General features: G+C 42.4%; 1 protein-coding gene across 2 annotated transcripts in view; it reads right to left on the bottom strand.

The window, feature by feature from the left end:
- LOC115192191 (cytosolic phospholipase A2) overlaps positions 1-26,294 on the bottom strand; it is a 71,611-nt gene that overhangs the window by 5,664 nt on the left and 39,653 nt on the right. For both annotated transcript variants that reach the window (XM_029750410.1, XM_029750412.1), the window contains 13 exons: positions 26,194-26,275; positions 25,700-25,848; positions 24,496-24,612; positions 24,003-24,040; positions 21,819-21,963; positions 20,782-20,918; positions 20,343-20,565; positions 20,101-20,215; positions 17,842-17,979; positions 17,580-17,669; positions 16,677-16,742; positions 5,418-5,663; positions 1,976-2,160 (listed from right to left, as the gene is read on the bottom strand). In XM_029750410.1, the coding sequence (XP_029606270.1) occupies positions 1,976-2,160; positions 5,418-5,663; positions 16,677-16,742; positions 17,580-17,669; positions 17,842-17,979; positions 20,101-20,215; positions 20,343-20,565; positions 20,782-20,918; positions 21,819-21,963; positions 24,003-24,040; positions 24,496-24,612; positions 25,700-25,848; positions 26,194-26,275 (1,731 nt within the window). The remainder of the gene's footprint in view (positions 1-1,975; positions 2,161-5,417; positions 5,664-16,676; positions 16,743-17,579; positions 17,670-17,841; positions 17,980-20,100; positions 20,216-20,342; positions 20,566-20,781; positions 20,919-21,818; positions 21,964-24,002; positions 24,041-24,495; positions 24,613-25,699; positions 25,849-26,193; positions 26,276-26,294) is intronic.

Raw genomic sequence — 26,294 nt, 5'->3', positions numbered from 1 at the left:
CAGCTCCTTCAGGGTTATCTTTAGTCTTTTTGTTGCCTCTCTGATGAATGCCCTCCTTGCCTGGTCTGTGAGTTTTGGTGGGCGGACCTCTCTTGGCAGGTTTGTTGTGGTGCCATATTCTTTCACTTTTTTAATAATGGATTTAATGGTGCTCTGTGGGATGTTCAAATTTTTATTTTTAATTTTTTTATTAACCCAACCCTGATCTGTACTTTACAACTTTGTAAACCTTGACCTGTTTGGCGAGCTCCTTGGTCTTCATGGTGCCGCTTGCTTCGTGGTGCCCCTTGCTTAGTGGTGTTGCAGACTCTGGGGCCTTTCAGAACAGGTGTATATATACAACGAGATCATGTGACACTTAGATTGCACACAGGTGGACTTTAATTTTGTGACTTTTGAAGGTAATTGGTTCCACCAGATCTTATTTAGACGCTTCATAGCAAAGGATGTGAATAAATATGCACGTACCACTTTTCCGTTTTTATTTTATTTTTGGGAACATGTTATATTTTTCATTTCACTTCACCAATTTGGACTATTGTGTGTAAGTCCATTACATGACATCCAAATAAAAATCCATTTAAATTACAAGTTGTAATGCAACAAAATAGGAAAAACGCCAAGGGGGATGAATACTTTTGCAAGGCACATAGCCTTCCTGTATCATTCTGCATGGTTTGAGTTTTGTCCGCATTATAATTTTTTTACTATTCAGCTGACCATCCTAAAATCTCATAACAAATTAGGTGGTGTTTTTGGTGTAACAGTGACGTTATATCATGTGATTATACTTGGTTCTGTTATGTACAGTGCTAATTATTCATTATGTGATCTTCCTAGACATTGATTTAGCTTTGATCTAACTTCACTAAACTAGAACCATTGTGAGAAGTGGCGGCACAATGCTCCGGCCACACCTGCTCCCGCTGCACTGAGCGAGCAAAGGGAATGTAAAACAGTTCGGAAGGGAGACTTAAAACAGGATTGAGTGAAGTAGCAGCAAATATGTTGAATGAGAAACTAATGAGCATGGAGAGCCTCACAAGTTTGATGAAATGACCTTGTATTAAACTGAAAGATATGTCTATTTACTTAAATTTGTAGCTCTTCGTCAGAAGTACGCTTTTTATAAGTTGTTAGGCCTAACCAGTCCCTCCAGGATTTTGCGAATTGTTTTTGTGATTTCTGCAGCCAAAAATGCTTGATTTTGTGGCAGCTTTTCTGAAATTCTGCGATACATTTTGCAATGTTTTTTTTTCACGGTAATTTGGAAATTGTTTCGCACGGTCGTTAGCTGTTATTTTTGTTGGCAAATGAGATTGATTTCTGTTCATTGCACCCGTCATCTTCGCACGTGAATACACTGACAGGCCAGGGGGGAAATTTTGTTGACGTGTGGTTGGATTGGGCCATTTTCCATGGTAACAGTGCAGTAATTAGTCAAAATTCCAAACCCGCTTTTGATTGGAGCCTTTTATGCTCTAAAAGTGCGGGAATTGTTCAAAATTGCGAGCTCTCACATAATATGCACCGATTGCATAATTCAATGCAAAATCAACCAATCGCAGAATCGCGGAATCCTGAAGGGACTGCCTAACTGTCCTCTCCAATTTTTGCTGGAATTTAACCCGAAAGGATTTGAGAAATGATTGCTTGACAATAGGCATATGACATTGGCCTACGTCTCATCTTGCGTTGCGCAGAATATCAGATCTCAACAACGATTGAACAAGTGTTTAACATCACCAGTACCACATCCTTATGATATATATTTTTTCATAAGCACAATGTGACTGGAAGAGACAGGTTGGAATGTCTGACTGAAATATGGAACAAAACAACTTTTTAATTCTAAATTAGTGATGTTTGAATTTGTTGATAAAATGTGGAACATGATTGGTTGCGGGACTCAGTACAAAGGTCCAAATTGCAGGACTGTCCTGCACAATCCTGGACATGTGGTCAACCTACTGACCTTGAAGGGTGGGCTGGAGTCACTGGGGCGGGCTGAGAAGTCGAAGGAGATGATGAGGTCGACGCCACGCTGCGGGCGCAGGATGAGGGGGTATGGGAGGTTATAGGTCAGACCACTGTCCACTATGTGGATCTTCTTACTCTTCACGTCCAGTGGCTCGTAGATACCAGCAAACTCATCTGGGTCTGAGAATGTTATGGAATACAATGCAGAATAAATACAGAACGTGTTATAGTAAATGCATAAGGGAACAGATGTGTGTGTTAATTGTGTGTGATGGTCATGTTATAACTGTTTCCATATGTACACAGTAGATGTCTTCATGGATCCACCTGTACCCAAATACCCGATCCGATCCGAGAGGGTCCGGATCCAGAATTCGAAATAATGTCAGGGGTCTGGGTCGGATGTCATATGATGTGATTGTCACGGGTATGTGTAATTTTAACCAACTTGTCTGGAAGGGCCCATACAGATCCGAACGCGACTGTTGCAGTAGAGAGAAATTCTATAATTTTTGCCGCTGCTCTTGTTTTTCACTAGAGTGGACGTGGCGTGTGTAGCTTGTTGTTGGCCAATCATAAGTCATCATTGCGGCAATAGGTTACAGTCATAGAGCCTCAGTGTGTGGCAAATGTTAGATGTCTAATCAATGGAAGATGGACTTAAAATTACCGAATTAAAAGTTAAAGGAGAAGGATAGGCTACAACTACCAAGAGCCAACAGGTAGGGTGCTACTTAATATTCTGAATGGAGTTGATGTTATTTGTAAGTGTAGGATGAGAAAGCGCATGCACTGCAGCCTCATTTAGCCTAGCTAGCTAATGTCGGCTTGCTTGACTAGTGTCTCTCAGTTTTATGCAGTCAAGACCGGTACTACGTAATCATATTTGATGAACGTTAACCTAGCTATGGCAGCTATTAGACTACTATAGTGCAAGTCGGCTTGGTTGGTTGCTGTCTCTCATGTCTCCCTCCTTCCTGCCTGCCCGTTTCCCCTCGCTCACAGTATGGCCCCTCCCCCGCCCGCTAGAGCAGCACCACAACCTCTCTCCCCCTCCTCTCACGCTTTATCAGCTATGCTTAATAAAGTAGCTTAAAAAATTACTTTTCTAGTGCTTCCCTCACCAGGTTTGGACCAAGACTGGATCTAACCAGGTCAATACAGAACAGATCTAGTTGTCCTCAGGTCTGTTCGGAACCGTTCTCTATTTCATGCATATCAGTTCCAACTTTTTGGACAAGTGAAGACCTCCCTGTGGCTCAGTTGGTAGAGCATGGTGTTTGCAACGCCAGCATGGTGTGTGCAACGCCAGGGTTGTGGGTTTGATTCCCACGGGGGGCCAGTACAAAAAAATGCATGAAATTAAATTAAATATGAAATGTATGCATTCACTACTGTAATTTGCTCTGGATAAGAGTGTCTGCTAAATGACTAAAATGTAAATGTTCCCAAACTGTGGGGGGCGCAAGGGATCAGCAGGAGGGGGCGCGCCCTACAATTTATTTTTTAAAGGAACCCAGTCTGGCTGGGACATTTATACTTACTCTTGAAAGTAGTAATAGTAGAATGTACAAGCTGACATTTCGAAATTGAGTAGTGCATCATCAGTTCCTCATGGCATGTTCGTCTTTGCACACCTTAGAGAGCTATTTATAATTTGTCAGAAATGTCCTGATCAACTAGCCCATGTCAACTAACGTAAAAAAAAGCTTTCATAGTGTCCATTGAGTTTTTTACTCTGAGAATTAGAACCTAACAGTTGGCGCTGCGAGCAGGGTTCACCACAATTTGTAGTCAAACCAGAGAGTCCAGATCAGTGGAGTAGGAGCTGGCAACAAACAACGTAGGCACAGTTCCCACACCTGTTATCCATTCATTCTGACATCTTGGGGAGATGAGAATCGTAGTCTGAACAATTATAGGATATGGACCTAGAGAGCCTGAGTTTATTCGGTAGGCCCATTGTGTAACGACCAGTTGTAAATATCTGGTGGAGGGTAGGTTCCTTAAGGATAGGTCCCGAGTGGAGGTTTTCCTCTGCGAGATCCAGGTAAAAATCAGGTTTAGGGTAGGATCCATAAGGATAGGTCCCGAGTGGAGGTTGTCCTCTGCAAGATCCAGGCTGATATCACGTGTAGGGTGGGTTCCTTCAAGGATAGGTCCCGAGTAGAGGTTTTCCTCTGCAAGATCTAGGAGTGACAATACAGTGTAGGGTAGGTTCCGAATTAGGATAGGTCCCTAGTGGGGTATTCCCCTGCGAGATCTGTAAAAGGGACAAAAGTCCCAGCTGCAGTGAGTTTTAGGAAGACATATTGGAGTGCCAACAGAAGAAGCTCTTCAAAGGTAAGGCATGAATTATATTGTTATTTCTGAGTTTTGTGTCGCGCCTGACGGGATGAAATATGATTCTGTGTTTGTTTGATGGGGTGCTGTCCTCAGATAATCGCATGGTTTTCTTTCGTCGTAAAGCCTTTTTAAAATCTGACACCGTGGCTGGATTAACAAGAAGTCAAGCTTTAATTTGACATATTGCATGTGTATTTTCAAGAATGTTAAATATTTACAATTCTGTAGTTTGAATTTGGCGCCCTGCACTTTCACTGGATGTTGGCCAGGTGGTCCCACGTACCCTAGATTGGTTAAGGGAGGGCTATAGGTGATAAGGGTGGAGAACTTTGGATTAGGCATCATGGGGGTTGAGGTCAGGTCACCTTAAGGGAGGAGGAACAGTTTATTACCCCATCACTTCGTCTTCCTGTCGAACCTTAACAGATGTCAGGGTTGGAGAGAAGGAGGAGTGCATCTAAATTGGAGTATATATACACTTGTGTTGGTGAAAACATGTTTTGTCTAATGCAGCTGTATTGATCCTCTGGGAAGAATAAACTTGGTTAAGCTTTCATAGTGTCCGTTCAGTTTTTTACTCTGAGAATTAGAACCTAACAACCCTATGACAAAATGAGCAGAATTGCAGGAAATAAGCTTTAAACCTGCAAAATTCTCAAGAGTGGTGTGAACAGTTTTTGTTATGAACAGTGCTTGTGCCCATAGAAATAGATGTGGCACATGCACACGGGCACGGGATGTTCCCCAATACTGGAAGGGGGTCCCCGAGTGAACATTTTTGGGAATCTTTGCTGCAGTGGAGAGGGTATAAAGCTTCAAGTTCCTCAGCGTGCACATCAGAGTATCTGACTTTTTATTACTATTTGTTATTTTTGTACTTTTGTATTTGGCATTTGATTCTTGATGGATATTGATCATGTAATGCATTGTTGAGGAGAGTTAGCAAGTAAGCATTTCACTGTACTGTGCACCTGACAAATTAACTTTGATTTGATTTAACTAGAATCTAACAACGGTCATAGACCTGTCATATCTGGAATCTAGAATGTATTACATCTAGAACTCCTAGATCTCCAGATTTGACATCTGACCTGTGACAGCATCAACCTCATCCTCGAAGGAGGCGCAGGAGTTCTGGTACATAAAGTCTCCGAAGGTAGAGAAGGGCATGTTGGTGTTGAGGTTGAGGCCTAGCATGAAGTTATGGACCTTCCCCGCCCGCCCCTCTCTTGTGTTGAACAAGGAGTCGCCGCTGAAGAGGGAGGTGATCATTCGCTGGACCCAGCTGTTCTGGGCGGTGCCGTACTCATCTTCCGCCTCTGGGTTCTCCTTGCCTCCTGGAGAGGGGAGAGATGGAGAAAAAGAAGGGAGGCAAGGAAGAGAGAAGGGGACAATGTTGATAGAGAGGCCACATGGGATGTACAGTAGGCTTACAGTATGCATTTGGTGGCTAGAGGTGCTTGATAGGCCTTGATCTGAAGTGCACAGTTCCGAGGGTCACAGTTTAATTGATCAATCGTTTAGTCTACACGCCCAGGTATAAAAATATTATATACAGTGCATTCGGAAAGTATCAGAACCCTTCACTTTTTCCAGATTTTGTGAAATTACAGCCGTATTCTATAATGGATTAAATTGTATTTTTTTCCTAATCAATCTACACACAATACCCCATAATGACAAAGCAAAAACAGGTTTTTTGAAATGTTTGGAAATGTATTAAAAATAAAAACTGAAATATCACATTTTCATAAGTATTCAGACCCTTTACTCATTACTTTGTTGAAGCACAGCCTCAAGTCTTCTTGGGTATGACGCTACAAGCTTGGCACACCTGGATTTGGGGAGTTTCTCCCATTCTTTTCTGCAGATCCTCAAGCTCTGTCAGGCTGGATGGGGAGCGTCGCTGCATAGATATTCTCAGGTCTCTCCAGAGATGTTCGATCTGGTTCAAGTCTGGCTGGGCCACTCAAGGACAATCAGAAACTTGTCCTGAAGCCACTCCTGCGTTGTCTTGGCTGTGTGCTTAGGATCGTTGTTCTGTTGGAAGGTGAACCTTCTCCCAAGTCTCAGGTCCTGAGTGCTCTGGAGCAGATTTTCATCAAGGATCTCCCTGTACTTTACTCCGTTCATCTTTCCCTCAACCCTGACTAAACTCCCAGTCCGTGCCGCTGAAGAATATCCCCACAGCATGATGCTGCCACCACCATGCTTCACTGTAGGGATGGTGCCATGTTTCCCACAGCCGTGATGCTTGGCATTCAGGCCAAAGAGTTCAATCTTTGTTTCATCAGACCAGAGAATCTTGTTTCTCATGGTCTGAGAGTCCTTTAGATGCCTTTTGGCAAACTGTCATGTGCCTTTTACTGAGGAGTGGCTTCGGTCTGGCCACTCTACCATAAAGGACTGATTAGTTAAGAACAGCGATTATTCACCTCGAACTGGACAAAGATTTATTCTTTAACGAGTCCGACGTGAAGGATATACTGCTTTCTCGGGAATGGGCCCAAATACCCGCCATTTGCGGGAAGAAAAGACAGAGAAAAGGGGGGCGGAGGTCAGGCTTCATTCTGAGAATTCGTAGGCGCTTGAGTAAACTTCCACTATCATCTGTTTTATTGGCCATTGTGCAATCATTGGAAAACTAAATGGATGATATATGGTCAAGACTATCCTACCAACGGGACATTAAAAACTGTAATATATTAGTTGTTTGATAAGGAAATGTACTTTAGAATGGATCTTTCACAAGTACCACCCGGTGGTTATTGGTCGAGGTTACTAGAATAGTTACTTTAGAGGTATCTATAGTGGTGAAAGGAGATCGTTCTTCTCTCTCTTCTTCGTTCAAGTTTCCTAGACCATTTTACATATACAGTTGCAGACTGTGAATGTGTAGTCTTTAGTTTTGTAGATTTCTTAACCATTCGTGAGTTCCGGTTCACACCATCCGCCTGCTTGGTCTCTATTTAAATTGCCAACCATTTCAACATGTAGCTACAGCTCCAAGCTCTCTGGTCTATAGAGTAGTAGCCATTTCAACGTGGGGACTCCCGTCCCTGCATTTTCTTGACTAAATGTACATTTATTTAAGCACTCGTGGAAACAGGGGCGTTACATTCTTTTGTCGTAATGTCTGTGCTCAAGTGGGTGTGGCCACTGACTTGGTTAAGACTTCATATGAAAAACAATTCTCTCATTTAGATCACATTCCGTCTTCTCACAAATAGTTTAATCATATCATATTGGATGTGAATCTGATCACTGAGAATTATACACATTCAGAGATAGAGTTATGTTGTTCGATTGTCCTTAGTTACATTGCAATTATTAACAAATTCAACAGGATTGTTCTTTACGTGCCAATGGACCCTTCCAACTGGTTGGAATACAGAAATATTGTTTCATTATTGAACCTTTTTTATGTTAAAGTTTGGCCAAGTCTCTCTGTATTCCACAGTCACACATTCCACTCTCAATACGGCAGAGCCAAAAAGCAGAGTTTTTACGACCGGTCATAAAACTGGTGGGGGAGAGAGAGCGAGAGAGGGGTGGGGAGGAGAATCTGGCACCTATAATCCTCACCCAACAGGGCAAGTCATGACAATGTCGTCCCCACAGTGACCGTACGTACATATCCCAACCAGAAGCCATGGATTACAGGCAACATCCACATCGAGCTAAAGGCTCGAGCTGCTGCTTTCAAGGAGCAGGACACTAATAAGAAATTCTGCTACACCCTCAGTTGAACCATCAAACAGGCAAAGCATCAATACAGGATTAAGATTGAATCCTACTACACCGGCTCTGACGGTCATCAGATGTGGCAGGGCTTGAAAACTATTACGGACTACAAAGGGAAACCCAGCCGTTAGCTGCCCAGTGACACAAGCCCACTAGACGAGCTAAATAACTTATGCTCGCTTCGTGGCAAGCAACACTGAAGCATGGATGAGAGCACCAGCTGTTCCGGATGACTGTGTGATAACGCTCTCGGTAGCCGATGTGAGCAAGACCTTTAAACAAGTCAACATTCACAAAGCCGCGGGACCAGACGGATTACCAGGACGAGTACTCGAAGCATGAGCAGACCAACTGTCATGTGTCATCACTGACATTTTCAACCTCCCCCTGACTGAGTGTGTAATACCTACATGTTTCAAGCAGAACAATCTCAATCGCACTCCACACTGCCCTTTCCCACATGGACAAATGGAACACCTATGTAAGAATGCTGTTCATTGACTACAGCTCAGCGTTCAACACCATAGTGTCCACAAAGCTCATCACTAAGCTAAGGACCCTGGGACTAAACACCTCCCCTGCAACTGGATCCTGGACTTCATGACGGGCCGCTCCCAGGTGGTAAGGATAGACAACAACACTTCTGCCACGCTGATCCTCAACACTGGGGCGCCTCAGCGGTGCGTGCTAAGGCCCCTCCTGTACTCCCTGTTCACCCAGGACTGCGTGGCCAAACATGACTCCAACATCATCATTAAATTTACTGACAACTCAACAGTGGTAAGCCTGATTACTGACAACGATGAGACAGCCTATAGGGAGGAGGTCAGAGAACTGGCAGTGTGGTGCCAGGACAACAACATCTCCCTCAATGTGAGCAAGACAAAGGAGCTGGTCGTGGACTACAGGAAAAGGCAGGCCGAAAGAACAGGCCCCCATTAACAGCGACAGGGCTGTAGTGGAGCGGGTTGAAAGTTCCTTGGTGTCCACATCACCAACAAACTATCATGGTCCAAACACACCAATACAGTCATGAAGAGGGCACAACAACACATTTTCCTTCTCAGGAGACAAAAGATTTGGCATGGGTCCCCAGATCCTCAAAGTTCTACAGCTGCACCATGAAGAGAATCCTGACCGGTTGCATCACTGCCTGATATGGCAACTGCTTGGCATCTGACGTAAGGTGCTAAAGAGGGTAGTGCGTACGGCTTAGTACTTCACTGGGGCCAAGCTTCCTGCCATCCAGGACCTATATACTAGGTGGTGTCAGAGGAAAGCCCCAAAAACTGTCACAGATTCCAGTCACCCAAGTCATAGACTGTTCTCTCTGCTACCGCACGGCAAGAGGTACCGGAGTGCCAAGTTTAGGACCAAAAGTCTCCTTAACAGCTTCTACATTGAGCTAAAAGCTCAAGCTTCTGTTTTCAAGGAGCGGGACACTAATCCAGACACGGACATTTTCAACCACTCCCTGACCGAGTGTGTAATACCTACATATTTCAAACAGACCGCCATAGTCCCTGTGCCTAAAGAAGCGAAGGTGACCTGCCTAACTGATTATCGCCCCATAGCACTCACGTCGGTAGCCATGAAGTGCTTTGAAAGGCTGGTCACAGCTCACATCAACAGCATCATCCCGGATACCCTAGACCCACTCCAATTCGCATACCGCCCCAACATATCCACAGATGATGCAATCTCAATCGCACTCCACACTGCCCTTTCCCACATGGACAAAAGGAACACCTGTGTGAATGTTGTTCATTGACTACAGCGCAGAGTTCAACACCACAGTATACACAAAGCTCATCACTAAGCTAAGGACCCTGGGACTAAAACACCTCCCTCTGAAACTGGATCCTGGACTTCCTGACGGGCCACCCCCAGGTGATAAGGGTAGGCAACAACACATCTGCCACACTCGGGCCCCCCAAAAAAATTGGGCTCCTTATCAGCTTCTACCCCAACCCATAAGAATGCTGAACAATTAATCAAATGGCCACCCAGACTATTTACATTGACACCCCCCTCCCCCCATTTGTTTTTACACTACTAATACTCGCTGTTTATTATCTATGCATAGTCACTTTACCCCTACCTACATTAACAGAATTACCTCGACTAACCGGTACCCACACACATTGACTCGGTACTGGTACCCCCTGTATATAGCCTCATTAGTTTATTATGTTACTTTTTATTTTAGTTGATTTGGTAAATATTTTCTTAACCCTCTCTTGAACTGCATTGTTGGTTAAGGGCTTGTAAGTAAGTATTTCACCGTAAGGTCTACACGTGTTGTTTTCAGCGCATGTGACAAATAGTTTGATTTGATTGGAGTGCTGCTGGAGTGGATGGTTGCCCTTCTGGAAGGTTCTCCCATCTCCACAGAGGACCTCTGAAGCTCTGTCAGGGGGATCATCGGGTTCTTGGTCACCTCCCTGACCAAGGCCCTTCTCCCCTGATTTCTCAGTTTGGCCGGGCGGACAGCTCGGTGGTTCCAAACTTCTTCCATTTAAGAATGATGGAGGACACTGCGTTCTTGGAGATCTACAAAGCTGCAGAAATGTTTTGACACCCTTCCACAGATCTATGCCTCGACACAATCCTGTCTCGGAGCTCTACGGACAATTCCTTCGACCTCATGGCTTGGTTTTTAATCTGACATGCACTGTCAACTGTGGGACCTTATATAGACAGGTGTGCGCCTTTCCAAATCATGTCCAATCAATTGAATATACCTCCAGTCAAGTTGTAGAAACATCTCAAGGATGATCAATGGAAACAGGATTCACCTGAGCTCAATTTCGAGTCTCATAGCAAAGGGTCTGAATAGTTATGTTAATTAAGTATTCATGTTTTTTCCAAACATTTCTAAAAACCTGTTTTCATTTTGTCATTATGGGGTAATTTGTGTAGATTAATGAGGAACATTTTTAATTTAATCAATTTTAGAATAACGCTGTAAAATAACAAAATGTGGAAAACGGGAAGTGGTCTGAATAATTTCCGAATGCACTGTACTGTATAGTAGGTATATTGTCTGATACTACAAGGCAAGGGGAGAGCCGGGACGAAAGTAACACACCAATTTTCTCAGATAAGACAGAAGCTTGAATGATGTAGAGGAGTCAGCATGTTCCTAATGCGGAGGACGAGCTCCCAACAACAACAAAAAACAGCCCAGTTCGACCATGCTTCACCGAGTTATCAACAAAAAGAGGTTTTGAGCAATGTAAGTAAAAAAAAACGTCCCCAGAAGTGTTTTTCGGTTGTACAGTTATGTTGTTTAAGATTCCAAACATATGTCATTTTCTTAACCCATCTAATGAGACAGGATAGGTTTCAAGTATCATGCACAGGCCATTGTCTCCTCTAGTTCATATTGATATTATAATGATTTTATAATGTTAACAAAATATCAACAAGTGACTGAATGTTTGAAATGTTTGAAAATTATATGACAGAATTATGTCTTAATCAATTGACTTGAAACTTCTCACATAATCCTTTAGCGACAGGTTAGTGGTTAAAAATATACTGAACAAAATTATAAACGGAACATGCAACAATTTTTACAATGGGAGCCAGGGGAGCCAGGCCCAGTCAATCAGAATGAGTTTTTCCCCACAAAAGGACTTTATTACAGACAGAAATACTCCTCAGTTTTATCAGCTGTCCAGGTGGCTGGTCTCAGACTGTCCCGCAGGTGAAGAAGCTCAATGTGTAGGTCCTGGGCTAGCGTGATTACATGTGGTTTGTAGTTGTGAGGCCGGTTGGACGTACTGCCAAATTCCTAAAACGACATTGGAGGTGGCTTATGGTAGAGAAATTAATATAAAATTCTCTGCCAACAGCTCTGGTGGACATTGCTGCAGTCAGCATGCCAATTGAACGCTCCCTCAAAAGTTGAGGAATCTGTGGCATTGTGTTGTGACAAAATTTCACATTTTAGAGTGGACTTTAATTGTGCCCAGCACAAGGTGCAGCTGTGTAATGATCATGCTGTTTAATCCGCTTCTTGATACGCCACACCTGTCAGGTGGATGTATTTTCTTGGCACAAGAGAAATGCTCAGTAACAGGGATGTAAACAAATTTGTGCACAAAATTTTAGAAAAATACGCTTTTTCTGCAGATGGAAAATTACTGGGATCTTTTATTTCAGTTCACGTCACATGTTGCGTTTATATTTTTGTTCAGTATATACTGTACCAGTCAAAAGTTTGGACACAGCTACTCAGTCAAGGATTCTTTATTTTAGAAACATTTCTACACTGTGGAAAACTGAAGACATCAAAACTATGAAATAACACATATGGAATCATGCAGTAACCAAAAAAGTGTTAAACAAATATATTTAGATTTTAGATTCTTCAAAGTAGCCACCCTTTGCCTTGATGACAGCTATGTACACTCTTAGCATTCTCTCAACCATGAGGTAGTCAACTGGACTGCATTTCAATTAACAGGTGTGCCTTGTTAAAAGTTAATTTGTGGAATTTCTTAATGCGTTTGAGCCAATCGGTTGTGACAAGGTAGGGGTGGTATACAGAAGATAGCACTATTTGGTAACAGACCAAGTCCACATTATGGCAAGAACAGCTCAAATAAGCAAAGAGAAATGATAGTCCATCATTACTTTAAGACAAAGGTCAGTCAATACACAACATTTCAAAAGCTTTGAAAGTTTCTTCAAGTGCAGTCGCAAAAATCATAAAGCGCTATGATGAAAATGGCTCTCATGAGGACCGCCACAGGAAAGTAAGACCAAGAGTTACCTCTCCTGCAGAGGATAAGTCCATTAGAGTTAACTGCACCTCAGATTGCAGGCCAAATAAATGCGTCACAGAGTTCAAGTAACAGACACATCGCAACATTAACAGTTCAGAGGAGATTGCGTGAATCAGGCCTTCATGGTCAAATCGTTGCAAAGAAACCACTACTAAAAGACACCAATAAGAAGAGACTTGCTTGGGGCAAGAAACCCGAGCAATGGACATTAGACCGGTGGAAATCTGTCCTCTGGTCTGATGAGTCCAAATTAGCGATTTTTGGTTAAAACCGCCGTGTCTTTGTGAGACGCAGAGTAGGTGAATGGATGATGTCCGCATGTGTGGTTCCCACTGTGAAGCATGGAGGAGGAGGTGTGATGGTGTGGGGGTGCTTTGCTGGTGACACGGTCTGTGATTTATTTAGAATTCAAGGCACACTTAACCAGCATGGCTACCACAGCATTCTGCAGCAATATGCCATACCATCTGGTATGCGCTTAGTGGGACTATCATTTGTTTTTCAACAGGACAATGATCCAAAACACACCTCCAGTCTGTGCAAGGGCTATTTGACCAAGAAGGAGAGTGACAGTGCTGCATCAGATGACCTGGCCTCCACAATCGCCCAACCTCAACCCAATTGAGATGATTTGGGATGAGTTGGAACGCAGAATAAAGGAAAAGCAGCCAACAAGTGCTCAGCATATGTGGGAACTCCTTCAAGACTGTTGGAAGATCATTCCAGGTGAGCTGGTAGAGAATAACAAGGGTGTGCAAAGCTGTCATCAAGGCAAAGGGTGGCTACTTTGAAGAATTTTACACACTCCCAGGAATGTCATACAAAATGGATCATTAGCTTCCCTACATAACCTTCACACATCTAGATGGGTTCCTACATTTGAATATAGAAATCGCATTTTTTCCCAAAAAAAGCACTTTTTTTATCTCTGGGACCCTCAGGATGACAAATCAGAGCAAGATTACTCAATGTAAGTACATTATTTACCTTCAGAGGTTAATATATCAAACTAGTTGCCATGATAAGTGTTTTGTTGTTGTGCACTATCCTCAAACAATAGCATGTATTTGTTTTCTGTAATAGCTACTGTAAATTGGACACTGCAGTTAGATTAACAAGAATGTAAGCTTTCAGCCCATATAAGATGTCTATGTGCCGGAAAGTTGGCTGTTGTATACAACATTTTCTAGTCACATTATCGTACATTGAGCAACAACCGTCCCGGTTTAGGGACACCGATCCCGTAGAGGTGGGTATTAACCTGTTAGGGCTAGGGGGCAGTATTTACACGGCCGGATAAAAAACGTACCCGATTTAATCTGGTTACTACTCCTACCCAGTAACTAGAATATGCATATATTATTGGCTTTGGATAGAAAACACCCTAAAGTTTATTAAACTGTTTGAATGGTGTCTGTGAGTATAACAGAACTCATATGGCAGGCAAAAACCTGAGAAGATTCCGAACAGGAAGTGGCCTGTCTGACAAGATCTTGTTTTTCTTGCCTCTGTTTATTGAAGACTGAGGATCTTTGCTGTAACGTGACACTTCCTACGGCTCCCATAGGCTCTCAGAGCCCGGGAAAAAGCTGAATGATGTCATTCCAGCCCCAGGCTGAAACACATTTGCGCTTTTGGCAAGTGGCCGATAAGAGGATAATGGGCTTAGGCGCGTGCACGAGTCGATCCCGTGCTTTATTTTCTGTCGTCTATTTACCTAAACGCAGATTCCCGGTCGGAATATTATCGCTATTTTACGAGAAAAATGGCATAAAAATTGATTTTAAACAGCGGTTGACATGCTTCGAAGTACGGTAATGGAATATTTAGAATTTTTTTGTCACGAAATGCGCCGTGCTCGTAACCCTTATTTACCATTCGGATAGTGTGATGCCGTGTGAAGCATACCCCCCGCAAACTTCCGCCGAATTTACTAACAATTTACTAAATTACTCACGATAAACGTTCACAAAAAACATAATTATTTTAAGAATTATAGATACAGAACTCCTTTGTGCAATCGAGGTGTCCGATTTTAAAATAGCTTTTCGGTGAAAGCACATTTTGCAATATTCTGAGTAGATAGCCCAGCCATCACGGCTAGCTATTTAGACACGCACCAAATTTAGCCCTGACCAAACTCCTATTTACTATTAGAAAAGTTTGATTACCTTTGGTGTTCTTCGTCAGAATGCACTCCCAGGACTGCTACTTCAATAACAAATGTAGGTTTGGTTCAAAATAATCCATTGTTATATCCAAATAGCGGCGTTTTGTTCGTGCGTTCAAGACACTATCCGAAGTGTAAATAAGGGTCACGAGCATGGCGCATTTCGTGACAAAAGATTTCAAAATATTCCATTACCGTACTTCGAAGCATGTCAACCACTTTTTAAAATAAATTTTTATGCCATTTTTCTCGTAAAAAAGCGATAATATTCCGACCGGGAAAGCGTGTATACGTACAAAGAGATAAAAGCATGGGATCCCCTCGTGCACGAGCCTGAGTTTCATAGTACTGTGACTGGCCACTATCCAAACACGCTACTTTTTTTCAGCCAGAGCCTGCAAAGCCACGATTCAGCTTTTTGCCGCCTTCTGAGATCCCATGGGAGCCGTAGGAAGTGTCACGTAACAGCAGAGATCCCCTGTAATGGATAGAGATAATCAAGAAGGGCAAGAAATGGTCAGACAGGGTACTTCCTGTACAGAATCATCTCAGGTTTTGGCCTGCCATTTGAGTTCTGTTATACTCACAGACACCATTCAAACAGTTTTAGAAACTTTGGAGTGTTTTCTATCCAAAGCTAATAATTATATGCATATTCTAGTTTCTTGGCAGGAGTAATAATCAGATTAAATCGGGTACGTTTTTTATCCGGCCGTGAAAATACTGCCCCCTAGCCATAACAGGTTAAATGTTTTTTTTACACTCAGTGTATATAAGTTGTTTGTCATGAAAGACGGTCTCTCTAGTTCTATCGATCTTTGAGTGATTAGGGAAAAAAAATGTTAATTTCGTCCCGGTTCTTCCCTACATGCACGACTAAGGTTGGGCGATATTACCATAGCATCGTCGATAATTGACTGCCATCGCTGATGGTGACAACATTGTGATGTGACAGACAATGGTTCAGCCTATTTTAACTACATAGCCAACTATATAGAACGAGAGGAATATAGAAAGAGAGGAATTGCAAGAGAGGACTGTAGGCCAGACAGAGCAGAGAATTCCACCAAAATAGCGCACAATGTCCAGTCAGAAAATAGCCTATTGTTTCTCTCTCTGTCGGATGCATGGGCATTAGGCAATAGCCTAAACGTAATTTTGTTTTATAAAGGACACTCCTTAACTATCTATTGTCAAGCTGTTTAAAGAAATATAGCCTATATTCCCTTCTCTCTAGCCTAAAAACTTAAGGTATTCTAGCCTGTTGTGGCTTTCAAAAATAACAAGAATGAAAGTCTATAGCCTAAGCATGTGCTATTCTCAAATCACAGCTTTATGAGAGATAGAACAAACAATATTATTTATTTTCTATTTTATGAGGCAAATAAAGCAATTATTATCCAGTTCTGAAGATGGTAGACTGCTTCTATCCAGCCCATGATGTAGCCCTATAACCTAGCTCACTATGTCGAGACAGCCTGTTCCTCATCAGACAGTCACTGCTCCATCAATGCAGCATCAAGGCGGTGACTTCCCCTGAACAGTTTGAATGTGTTAAAATAAATGTAGACCACACACTTATTCAGGTTTCTGTGTATTTCGTATGAATCATTATGCATCACGGATATTGCAGTTCTCACCTTTCCAAGGCCTCTCGTCATTATCTAGACTGTCCTCCCCCACAATGTGTTGAGGCTTTAACTGTTCTGCAGGAAAAGACAAGGACATCTTCTTTAATCACACTTTCACTCATATCCAAGTCAGAGGTTATCATAGCATGACTTGTATCGCTTATATTAGGCTGTCCAATTAACTTTCAATTGTTTAGGCACTACCTTTTTATAAACTCATTTGCAACAATGGCTTACATAGCAAACACAATAAAACAATTGGCATTTAACATAAACCAGTGAATTATTGGAATGGGATGCAGTGAGTGCACATGTGCACTCACTGCATCTGCAAGCAGGTACTGTATGTATTCTATTGTAGATATGTGTGTTGGTGTGCTAAAAGGTCAAATCAAACACCAACAGCCCATAAAACAAACTTAAAAAGCAGTTATAAATAATAACAGGAAGCTGAACATTATCTTTGTTTTGACCGAAGGGAAATCACACTCACATCTGTGAGCTGGCATCAGGTACTAGCATCAGGTACTAGCATGTCACATTAATCTGCGTTCACACAAAGAGTCAGGCGTACCGTACATAATAAAGAAAGCAGACTACAATGGGAGATGCAGTTGGCTTGTGTTGCGCAGAGCAGATCCAACACATTGGATTGGGACTATGGGCTAACACAACACATAGGAACTAAGCCTTTGGGCTAAGCACAGTCATTGTCTTCAGGTCTATAAGCTACAATGTATGAGCTTCACTGTGAGTAGATACAAGACAAGTGTATGTGCTGTACTAACTGTGGAGGAGACCACGATGTGGTACTTTATCTGTACAGGGTGCACGACTTCATTTGGGTCAGGGGTAAGACCAGAGGTCAGAGTTAGGATTGGGGTTATAAGAAAAGTGTGTGTGGTTACTTACCGAGCTCTTCCTCCATGGTGCTCCCCCCGACAGTGTCTTTGACACCCAGCACTCTGTTGAAGAGGATGGAGAAGGCACTCCCCCAAACCCCTGGAGAGAGATAAACCCACTAGATCAACATCAATATCATGTGATGACTTATGAATATCATGTTTGATGATAGCTTATGTGAGGAATCTCTTCAGGAAGTCCTATGCTGAAGTGCCAGCAATATTCGGTTGTTTGTGTATGTATGCGTGTGTATATGTCTGGATTTTCTTACCCATAAGGAAATGTAGTGGGTTCTCTTCATACTGCTTCACAGTGATTCCCATGAAGAACTTGCTTCCAAAAAGATCAGGGGTCATGAATGTTCCGTACTTTGCCATTCCAATCTCATATGGGCTGAACTCCACCCAGTCTGTCCAAAAGAAAATGTTAAATATAAAATGTTAAATAAAATAACATCCATTGATAAAAATCAATATGTGCATGTAACTAGCTAACTCTTTAATTAGGGGAGCACACTAAGTGCAATGTAATTGGGAAAATGTGTATATCCTGCAGTAAATATGTGTATGTTTTTGTTATGGAAAAAGGGTAGCCCAGGTTTACAGTAACAGTGCAGCTCAGAAGCAACTGTCATTATGACCTCCATTACTGGAACCAGGTGACAGGGGGTATATACACCCTACCTGACTCTAGTGACAACAACACCCACACATATAATTGTAAGGCACAACACACTGTTCACACATTATACGTCTGACAGAGTTCCTCAGAATGACAATACACTATCACCTTTCAGCCTATCATTGGTCCTGGATTAAGGAGTATAATGTTACTACTGTACTGTAAATTATGTGGTGTTATTTTTGCCTTAATCTGGAATAGTTGTGACAGCATTACCTTGTCACACCAGAGATAAAAGGTGGGGGATTTACAGTAAAAAAAAAAAGTCAATGACTAACCGATTTAATATTCTATTCCAGCTAATCTATAAAATACACTGGAACACCAACATTCATTTGCATGAATATTATTACAAATATGTTGGTCACAGTACCAATGACTCAGCATACAGTAATGGACTCAGTCACCCTAACAGGGGACAGGTTGTCCCTAAGGACTGTTTTGAGGTCCGATTTACATGTCATGTCATTATGAGTCAAGCTAAAATTTGAGAAAGATCCTAGATCAGACTAGGGGCGTACCACAACCACATTGACACCTATATAACATTGCCCTTCCACATTGTACTACTACACCTACTAGTGATGGGGGGAGAAATCTATAGTTACATATCGGGATATTATTTTTTATGATATATCGTTTTGACAATATCGCAATATTATTTTTGCGCTAGTTAGCTGTACCTGCCCCTATTTCCTTCATAGCTTGTTCTCCATCTTCTTTTTAAATACGCAGCCAATTTGTTTTCAGCACTTTTATTTCCATGACTAATCAAAACATGTTGTTTTCTCATGGCTCTCTTGTCCCTCTGCAGCAGACATATGGGGAGCAATATGTTTGGAACATCGAATCGCAATAAAATCACAGTATCGAATCGCAATACATATAGAATTGTGAGAATCAGCGAGAATCGCAATACATATCGTATCGGCACCTAAGTATCTTGATAATATCGTGAGGTCCCTGACAATTCCCAGCACTAACACTTACACATTGTTGACGTTCCTTCTCACACTACAGCACTAAAACTACAAGAATGCCTGGGGTCAATATGTTGATAGCTTCATTCACTGTTTTGGAATAACATTGTTTGCATAATCCTTTGTTCTTCATCACCTCCAGTTCCTCCTTACCGTCAGTAACAGAGACTGTTTCTGATCTGCAAATTGTTTAGACTCGTGTCACTATTCATTTGTTTAAAATGAATGGGACAAACTTAGCCACTGTGCATATGGCCAGCGCTGGTTATCTGCAGTACATTCATGGATGACTCTCTCAAAGCAACATTTGAATTTCAACCAACCATGACACATCAGTGTGTGTGAAATGAGTGATGCTCCAAGGAAATGTAGAGAATGGAAATTTTCATGCGGGAGAGATTATCTGACCATCTCTGATTACTCATAATGCTCACACTCATACTACGTGCATGACACAGGCGGCTGGTGGTATGTTAATTGGGGAGGACGGGCTCATTGTAATTGCTAGAACAGAATAATTGGAATGGTATCAAACACAGAGTTTGAGTTTGATACCATTCCTTTCACTCCATCCCAGCCATTATTATGAGCAGTCTTCCTCTCACCAGCCTCCTGTGGTGCATGAACTCCTACTGAAATGACCTTGTGATCTACAGTAATACACACACAAACAAACGTTAACACACCATTATGAATGTAAATCAGTGAGGTAAAGGCAATGACGGGCTCATCACTCTCTCCTCCCCCTCTTACGCAGGTCTACTCAAACTGACAACATTGATTGTTGCGTAACCATTGCGTGAACAAACACACACTCACACAGACCACCCACACAGACACACACACACAATGCATACACGCTCACTGACCTGCGAACATGAGCTCGGACACATCTGGTTTGACGTGCAGACAGGTGAACAGAGGGAGAGGACACTGGCCCTCGTTCACCTTCTCCTGCAACTCACTCAGCTTTGTGTCCATCCTCTGATGAAAACAGAGAAACACTGGGAGTTATAGTCAGTTTAGTTTCACCCTCTTGAAGACAGAGAGAGAGAGATGGGTGAAATAATGGAGTAACAACAAAAACAGGTGTGTGCGGTTCTCCTCTCACCGCAGGGATGAGTGTCTCTCCGATGAGCATGCCGAAGATGTCAGTGAAGGTGACAGGCTGTCCGTTGGCCTTCTTGCTCCACAGAGACTGGATGTAGTTGGTGATGTGCTGGGGCAGCAGCAGTCTCAGAGGGTTACTGCTCACTCTCTTCATCAGCTCCGCGTTGATCTCCTTAGGACCCTTAGAGGGGAACTCTGGGTGAGAGAACAGGGTCGACATGTACCTGTGGGAGAGACGGAGATAAGGAGGGAGGGAGAGGGAAAGAGATAGTGAGGGAGGAAGGGAGGCATGAGAACACACAGGTAGAGCACATACAGTCCTCCATCTAAAAACGGGTTACATTTTAGTGCAGAGGTAGATGGGTAGACACTGTAGGAGAAAAGAGGAGTGGGAGGGAGGGAGAGAGAGCATGGTATAAACAGATGAATAGTTGACTGACCAGGTGGATCCAGAGAGGCCAGCAATGTAGGTGGCACAGTCCAGGACCCCAGACTCATACAGGCCCTTCATAACCCCAGAGAAGCCCACCATTGCCCTGAAGCCTCCCCCTGAACCCACTATGGCGATCACCGGCACCTGCACAGACACAGACAATGACAGCCACAGACAGGAAGAGATTGGAAAGGATTCGGATCCCTGTCATAACATGACTCCTTGAGATTCATAGCAGGTCAACTGTCAGTAAGCCCCACTTCCTGATGTTACTTCCGACTGTTGTTGCCTCACTCTACTTGCTGTAGTTCCTGGGCCTCTTTCCGCCTCTGCACTGACTTCTCTGAACTAGAACCACAGTCATTTCCGTAGACAATTCAAACAAATATTATAACCCACTCTGACAACAACTGCACTTCACTGAGTTGTGAAATGTTCTAGTATTAACTAGCCTCAATGGGAATGCGGTGTGGCAGCTCAGAAGTTCTGCAACAACACTTTTATGTGGTGGATTATTATCTCATTATGGCTGGTAAGCTTCCGGATCATCCGAGAACACAGGCAGGCAGTGAGAGGTGTTGGTAGAGGCTACAACCAGGAGAACAGGGCCAAATGTCAGCTGCCTCTGAACCAGCCTTCAGAGCTTTCAGTGTGAGAGGAAGTTAGTGCCTATAAAATTATCACATTTGAATACTAAGAGACCTGTGGATGTGGTGTACGTGTTCTTGCATATAACAAGTGGTGTTGTTGGCTAATATTGTCTCGTCTATGAACTTGACCACTATGCTCAGTAATACTGCAGAGTAAGCCCCCTTTCTATGGCAATAAATGCCTTAGTTAGTTCATGTCTATTATATTGCCCGTTCATTTTGAAATGGTTACCATTCTATGACCCATTGACCCTGCAATGCATCCTAATACATGAGGTTTCACATGTAAAACACTGCATTTGACTATAAGTCAGAAACTGATTTAGAAAAGAACACTGGGGTTGGCAGTAGGCCGCTTTGCAAGCCTGGGCCCACAGTACTCAGGTATGCCCACCTCCTTAGGGGTGCTGGGGAGGAAGCGGGGCTTTTCCATGTCCAGCAGCTTCTTGATGCCCAGCATCACCCTCTCTCTGCGGGCCTGTCTGAATAGTTTCTCCTTGTCACACAGGGTCAGGCTGAACCGCAGGTCCAGGTTCGTACTACATGGGGACACAGAGACATAACCCTGCATATGGCCATCATAAGCGAGACAAAATGTTTATCAAATAAATAGGTCACACTTTATTTGAATAGTCTGGATTTTCATACTATGAATAAACTATTTGTTGATAAGCAACTGCTTGCTAAGGTTACGGTTAGGGTAAGAATAACCCTAACTAGGGTTAGAGGTTGTAGATAGTCTGTAGATGCTCTACATACTATCCAAATAAAGTGTTAACAATAAATATTTGTCCTATTTGACAAATGTAATAATATACTATCAATTTAGATTGTTAGAGTGCTCAGTTGAATGTGTCCCACTAGCAAAAGCCTGTTTGTGGGGTCAGTGAGTTTAGGATGTGTTGTTGTTGAGTGAAATGAAGTAAGATTAGTTTAGAAGACCTACAATAATAAGCATAAACAAACGCAGGCAAAACATATTCACACTTCTGTCATTACATTTCAACAACTGCTTTAAAACATCACGTTTTCCCATATGGAAACAGACAGACGTCTCTGTATTCTCTCTAGTAGACCTGTTAGTCAGCCGTGATGATTGATTTGATGTTCTGTAGGTTAGCCAGCCATGACTGAAGTTTACTTAGGCTCCAGATGTGATTAGATCTGGTTCCAAGTTGGTCTGGTCTGAGATAGACCTCCAGAGACAAACACACCCAAGACCTCCAACCTCCCACCTCCGCATTACTGAGACTACAATCATGCCAAGCATGTCCTCCCCTTTACCTAAAACAACAGTCTGGTTAGAGCATTGGGCCGGTAACCGAAAGGTCGCTGGTTTGAATACCCGTGCCGACAAGGTGAAAAATCTGTCCATGGGCCATTGAACAAGGCATTTAACCCAATTTGCTCCAGGGGCGCTGTACTACTATCACTGACCCTGTAAAACAACACATTCCAGTGTATATGACAATAAAACATTTATTTTTGTCTTTTTTTGCAACAGTCCAGTAAATCTAAGCCATGTGTTTACTGAAAACAGTTACAGTTGTTAAAAAAAGGAATAGAAAGAAATATGGTGGCTCCCATTGCCCTGGAAGAAGTGGATCTCTCTTAAACAAACTACACTTTGACCCAAACAACCTATTTATTGCAAATTTGAAAAACAATTCAACTGGGAAATGAAATGGCACCCCCAGCTTCCAATATTTAACAATAATGCCTTGCGATCTGGAGGATGGCCTTTCACATCGCCTCAATGGTCCAAATGTGGCATCCGTACCCTTTGCGATATCATGGATAGTAATGGTTTGAGGATATTCCAAGATCTGAAAGAAGCATTTATTTATATTAGCAGGTAACTCTTTTTTTCTTTATCTCCAACTTAGGTCAGCTGTGCTGGTTTATGGGGTTCCATGGGAAACCCAGTTGTCGATTCATCCAATGATGGAATTTGTAAACAGATTATCTGGTCTCATGAAAGGACTAATCTCGGTAATATTTCAACAACTTTTGGAAAGCTCGCCATCAAAAAGGTATGGCCCACAGATCTAAATGTAACTGAATCATCCTTTAACTGGACCAGAATATGGAAAAATGACAATGAAGATGTGTGAAGAGGGGGGCTAGGAGGGATGGGAAACATGGTTTTCGGTAGGGGAGGGAGAATGCAGGCAGGTGGATGGGGACTGAGGGGGTTGGGGGGAATGGGTTTGGGAGGGGGAGTTTTTTAAATGTATTTTCCCTTCATACAGAATATTACTTCAACTGCTGATGCTGTTCTTTGTCTTTGTATGCACTTCTCAGATTTCTTTGTTTGAGTGGTAGCCCACATGTACAGGAAGGTGGTACCTGTAAACACATTCTGAAAAATGGACAAACTAAAAAAAATTGAAAATAAACATTAAGAGTTTTGTACTAAACCACACTGGTGTGGGTTACATAGCCTGATGTGAATTCCTGTGCTTTGTTTAAGCTGACACCAGTAAGAGTAGCTGCTGCTTCTGCAAAAGCTAAATGGGGATACAAATAAATAAACAGACAGAGACGAGGAGAGGAGTGTTAATGGAAGTACACGTACCAGACCTCCAGGACCATCTCTAAGTACACATTGGTTGCCTGTCAAAACAACACAAAGACGCTGTGGTTGTTGTAGAAGAGAAAAAATTGATTAATCTGTCTTCAGCCTGGGATAAAACTAAACAAATGAATCTGTCAACAGCAAAACACCCTGGGATACAGTATGGGATACAGTACAACATCCAGAAGGAGAGGGGATAAGAAATACTGTAGGAGGATGAGGGTACTGAGAGGAGAGAAGGGGAGAGAGATGCAGGTAGGTAAGCTACAGTAAGGAAAGGGAAGAGTGGATGAAGAGGGATAGATAGAGGGTGAGAGAAGAGAAAGAAGAGGGATATTCAGTAAGAGGTAGGAGAAGAGAGGAAAACCTCACTGCCATAGATGAGTCAACATCACTCAACAGACAATTATATTTGTGTGAGCTAATGTCTTTCAGGCACACTCTTTCCTTCAGGATACTCTACAGACAGACTGCGAAAGTATAGAGGTCTTACTTTGCCGATGAGGAAAGGCACTGTCTCTGTGTGGCCAGTTTTCAACATCTTGGAGATGTTGTACGATGCAGTCCCAAGCTTCTCGTCCATCACGTAATTGGCGTCCATTAATGTTATCTGATTGAGTACAGCACCAACCAACAAGCTTAAAACCTCTTTGGGATAGGGGGCAGTATTTTCACGTCCGGATGAAAAGCATGCCCAAAGTAAACTGCCTGCTACTCAGGCCCAGAAGCTATGATATGCATATAATTGGTCGATTTGGATATAAAACACTCTAAAGTTTCTCAAACTTTTAACATAATGTCTGTGAGTATAACATAACTTATTTGGCAGGTGAAACCCCGAGGACAAACCATCCAGGACATTTTTTTTTTTTTTGAGTTCACTGTGTTTTCTACTGGTTTTCTATGGGAAACTAGATTTATGAGGCACCTGATTGCAGTTCCTATGACTTCCACAAGATGTCAACAGTCTTGAGAATTTGGTTGATTTTATCCGCTATTGAACACAGTATATTCCGTCTTAAATGTTATCGATTATTTACGTTTTAGGATACCTAAAGTTGGATTAGGAAAGTTGTTTGAAATGTTTGGACCAAGTTTACAGGTAACTTATTAGATAATTTGTAGTCATGTTGGGCGAGTTGGAATCGGTGTTTTTCTGAATCAAATGCGCCAAATAAATGGCCATTTTGGGGATATAAAAAAAAGAGTTTATCGAACAAAAGGACCATTTGTGATGTTTCTGAGACATATTGGAGTGCCAACAGAAGAAGATCTTCAAAGGTAAGGCATGAATTATATCGTTATTTCTGACTTTCGTGTCGCACCTGCTTGGTTGAAATATGATTTTCATGTGTTTGTATGATGGGGTGCTGTCCTCAGATAATCGCATGGTTTGCTTTCGCCGTAAAGCCTTTTTGAAATCTGACACAGTGGCTGGATTAACAAGAAGTTAAGCTTTATTTTGGGGTATTGCACTTGTGATTTTCTGAAAGTTAAATATTTCTAATAATTTTATTTGAATTTCGCGCTCTGCAATTTCACCGGATGTTGTCGAAACGTTTGGCTAGTGGAACGTCTAGCCGTAACAGGTTTTAAGGCTTCAGCTTCCACATCTTGACCTGACTGGGAGTTCAGTTGATTTGACTTAAATTAAACTGTGCTGAACTGAGTTGAACTGACACGGTTCCATCTCTCACCTCTAGAACATTATCCTGGTTTGGGTCCAGTATGAAGTCAAAGGTCTCATTCCATTCTGGGTGGATGTCGTTGTCTATGTGCCTCGTTCGTTTCCTGCTCTCAGGGGTGGTGGGAATGAACAGCTCCACATAGGGGTCAGGAGTGTCCACTGCAGACACAAACACACATTACATACAGTACATACAAGCAAACATAGAAATAGAAAGAGTGATACAAACATACTGTACATATATGTTCGATAAAAACATAACATAGATGAACACAACTACAATATTGTTATTACACAGCTATAAGAGCAAGTTAATATGAAGTGTTTGAATATTCTGGCAGGTCTTGAGTATTTGGAATAATTACATTTCACGACACAATATAAATGATTTGCTTTTACAGAAGTGACAACTCCCTGTGATATGTTTTTATGTTGGAGAATTTGTGATTGTTAATTAACATGTGAACTAGGAGCATGTGGAATAACAGGTGTTGTCAGACTCACACAGGTCACCCAGTGCTCCCTTAGTGACATTCTTAGCTCGCAACACTGTCACTCTGAATTTGTGAGAGAACTGCTGCTCCACCTGCACACAAACATCAACA

This window comes from Salmo trutta, chromosome 4, assembly GCF_901001165.1.
Source record: "Salmo trutta chromosome 4, fSalTru1.1, whole genome shotgun sequence".
In the NCBI taxonomy this organism is placed as follows: domain Eukaryota; kingdom Metazoa; phylum Chordata; class Actinopteri; order Salmoniformes; family Salmonidae; genus Salmo; species Salmo trutta.
Note: the sequence above shows the minus strand (reverse complement) of the source record. Positions and strands in the feature narration are given on the sequence as shown.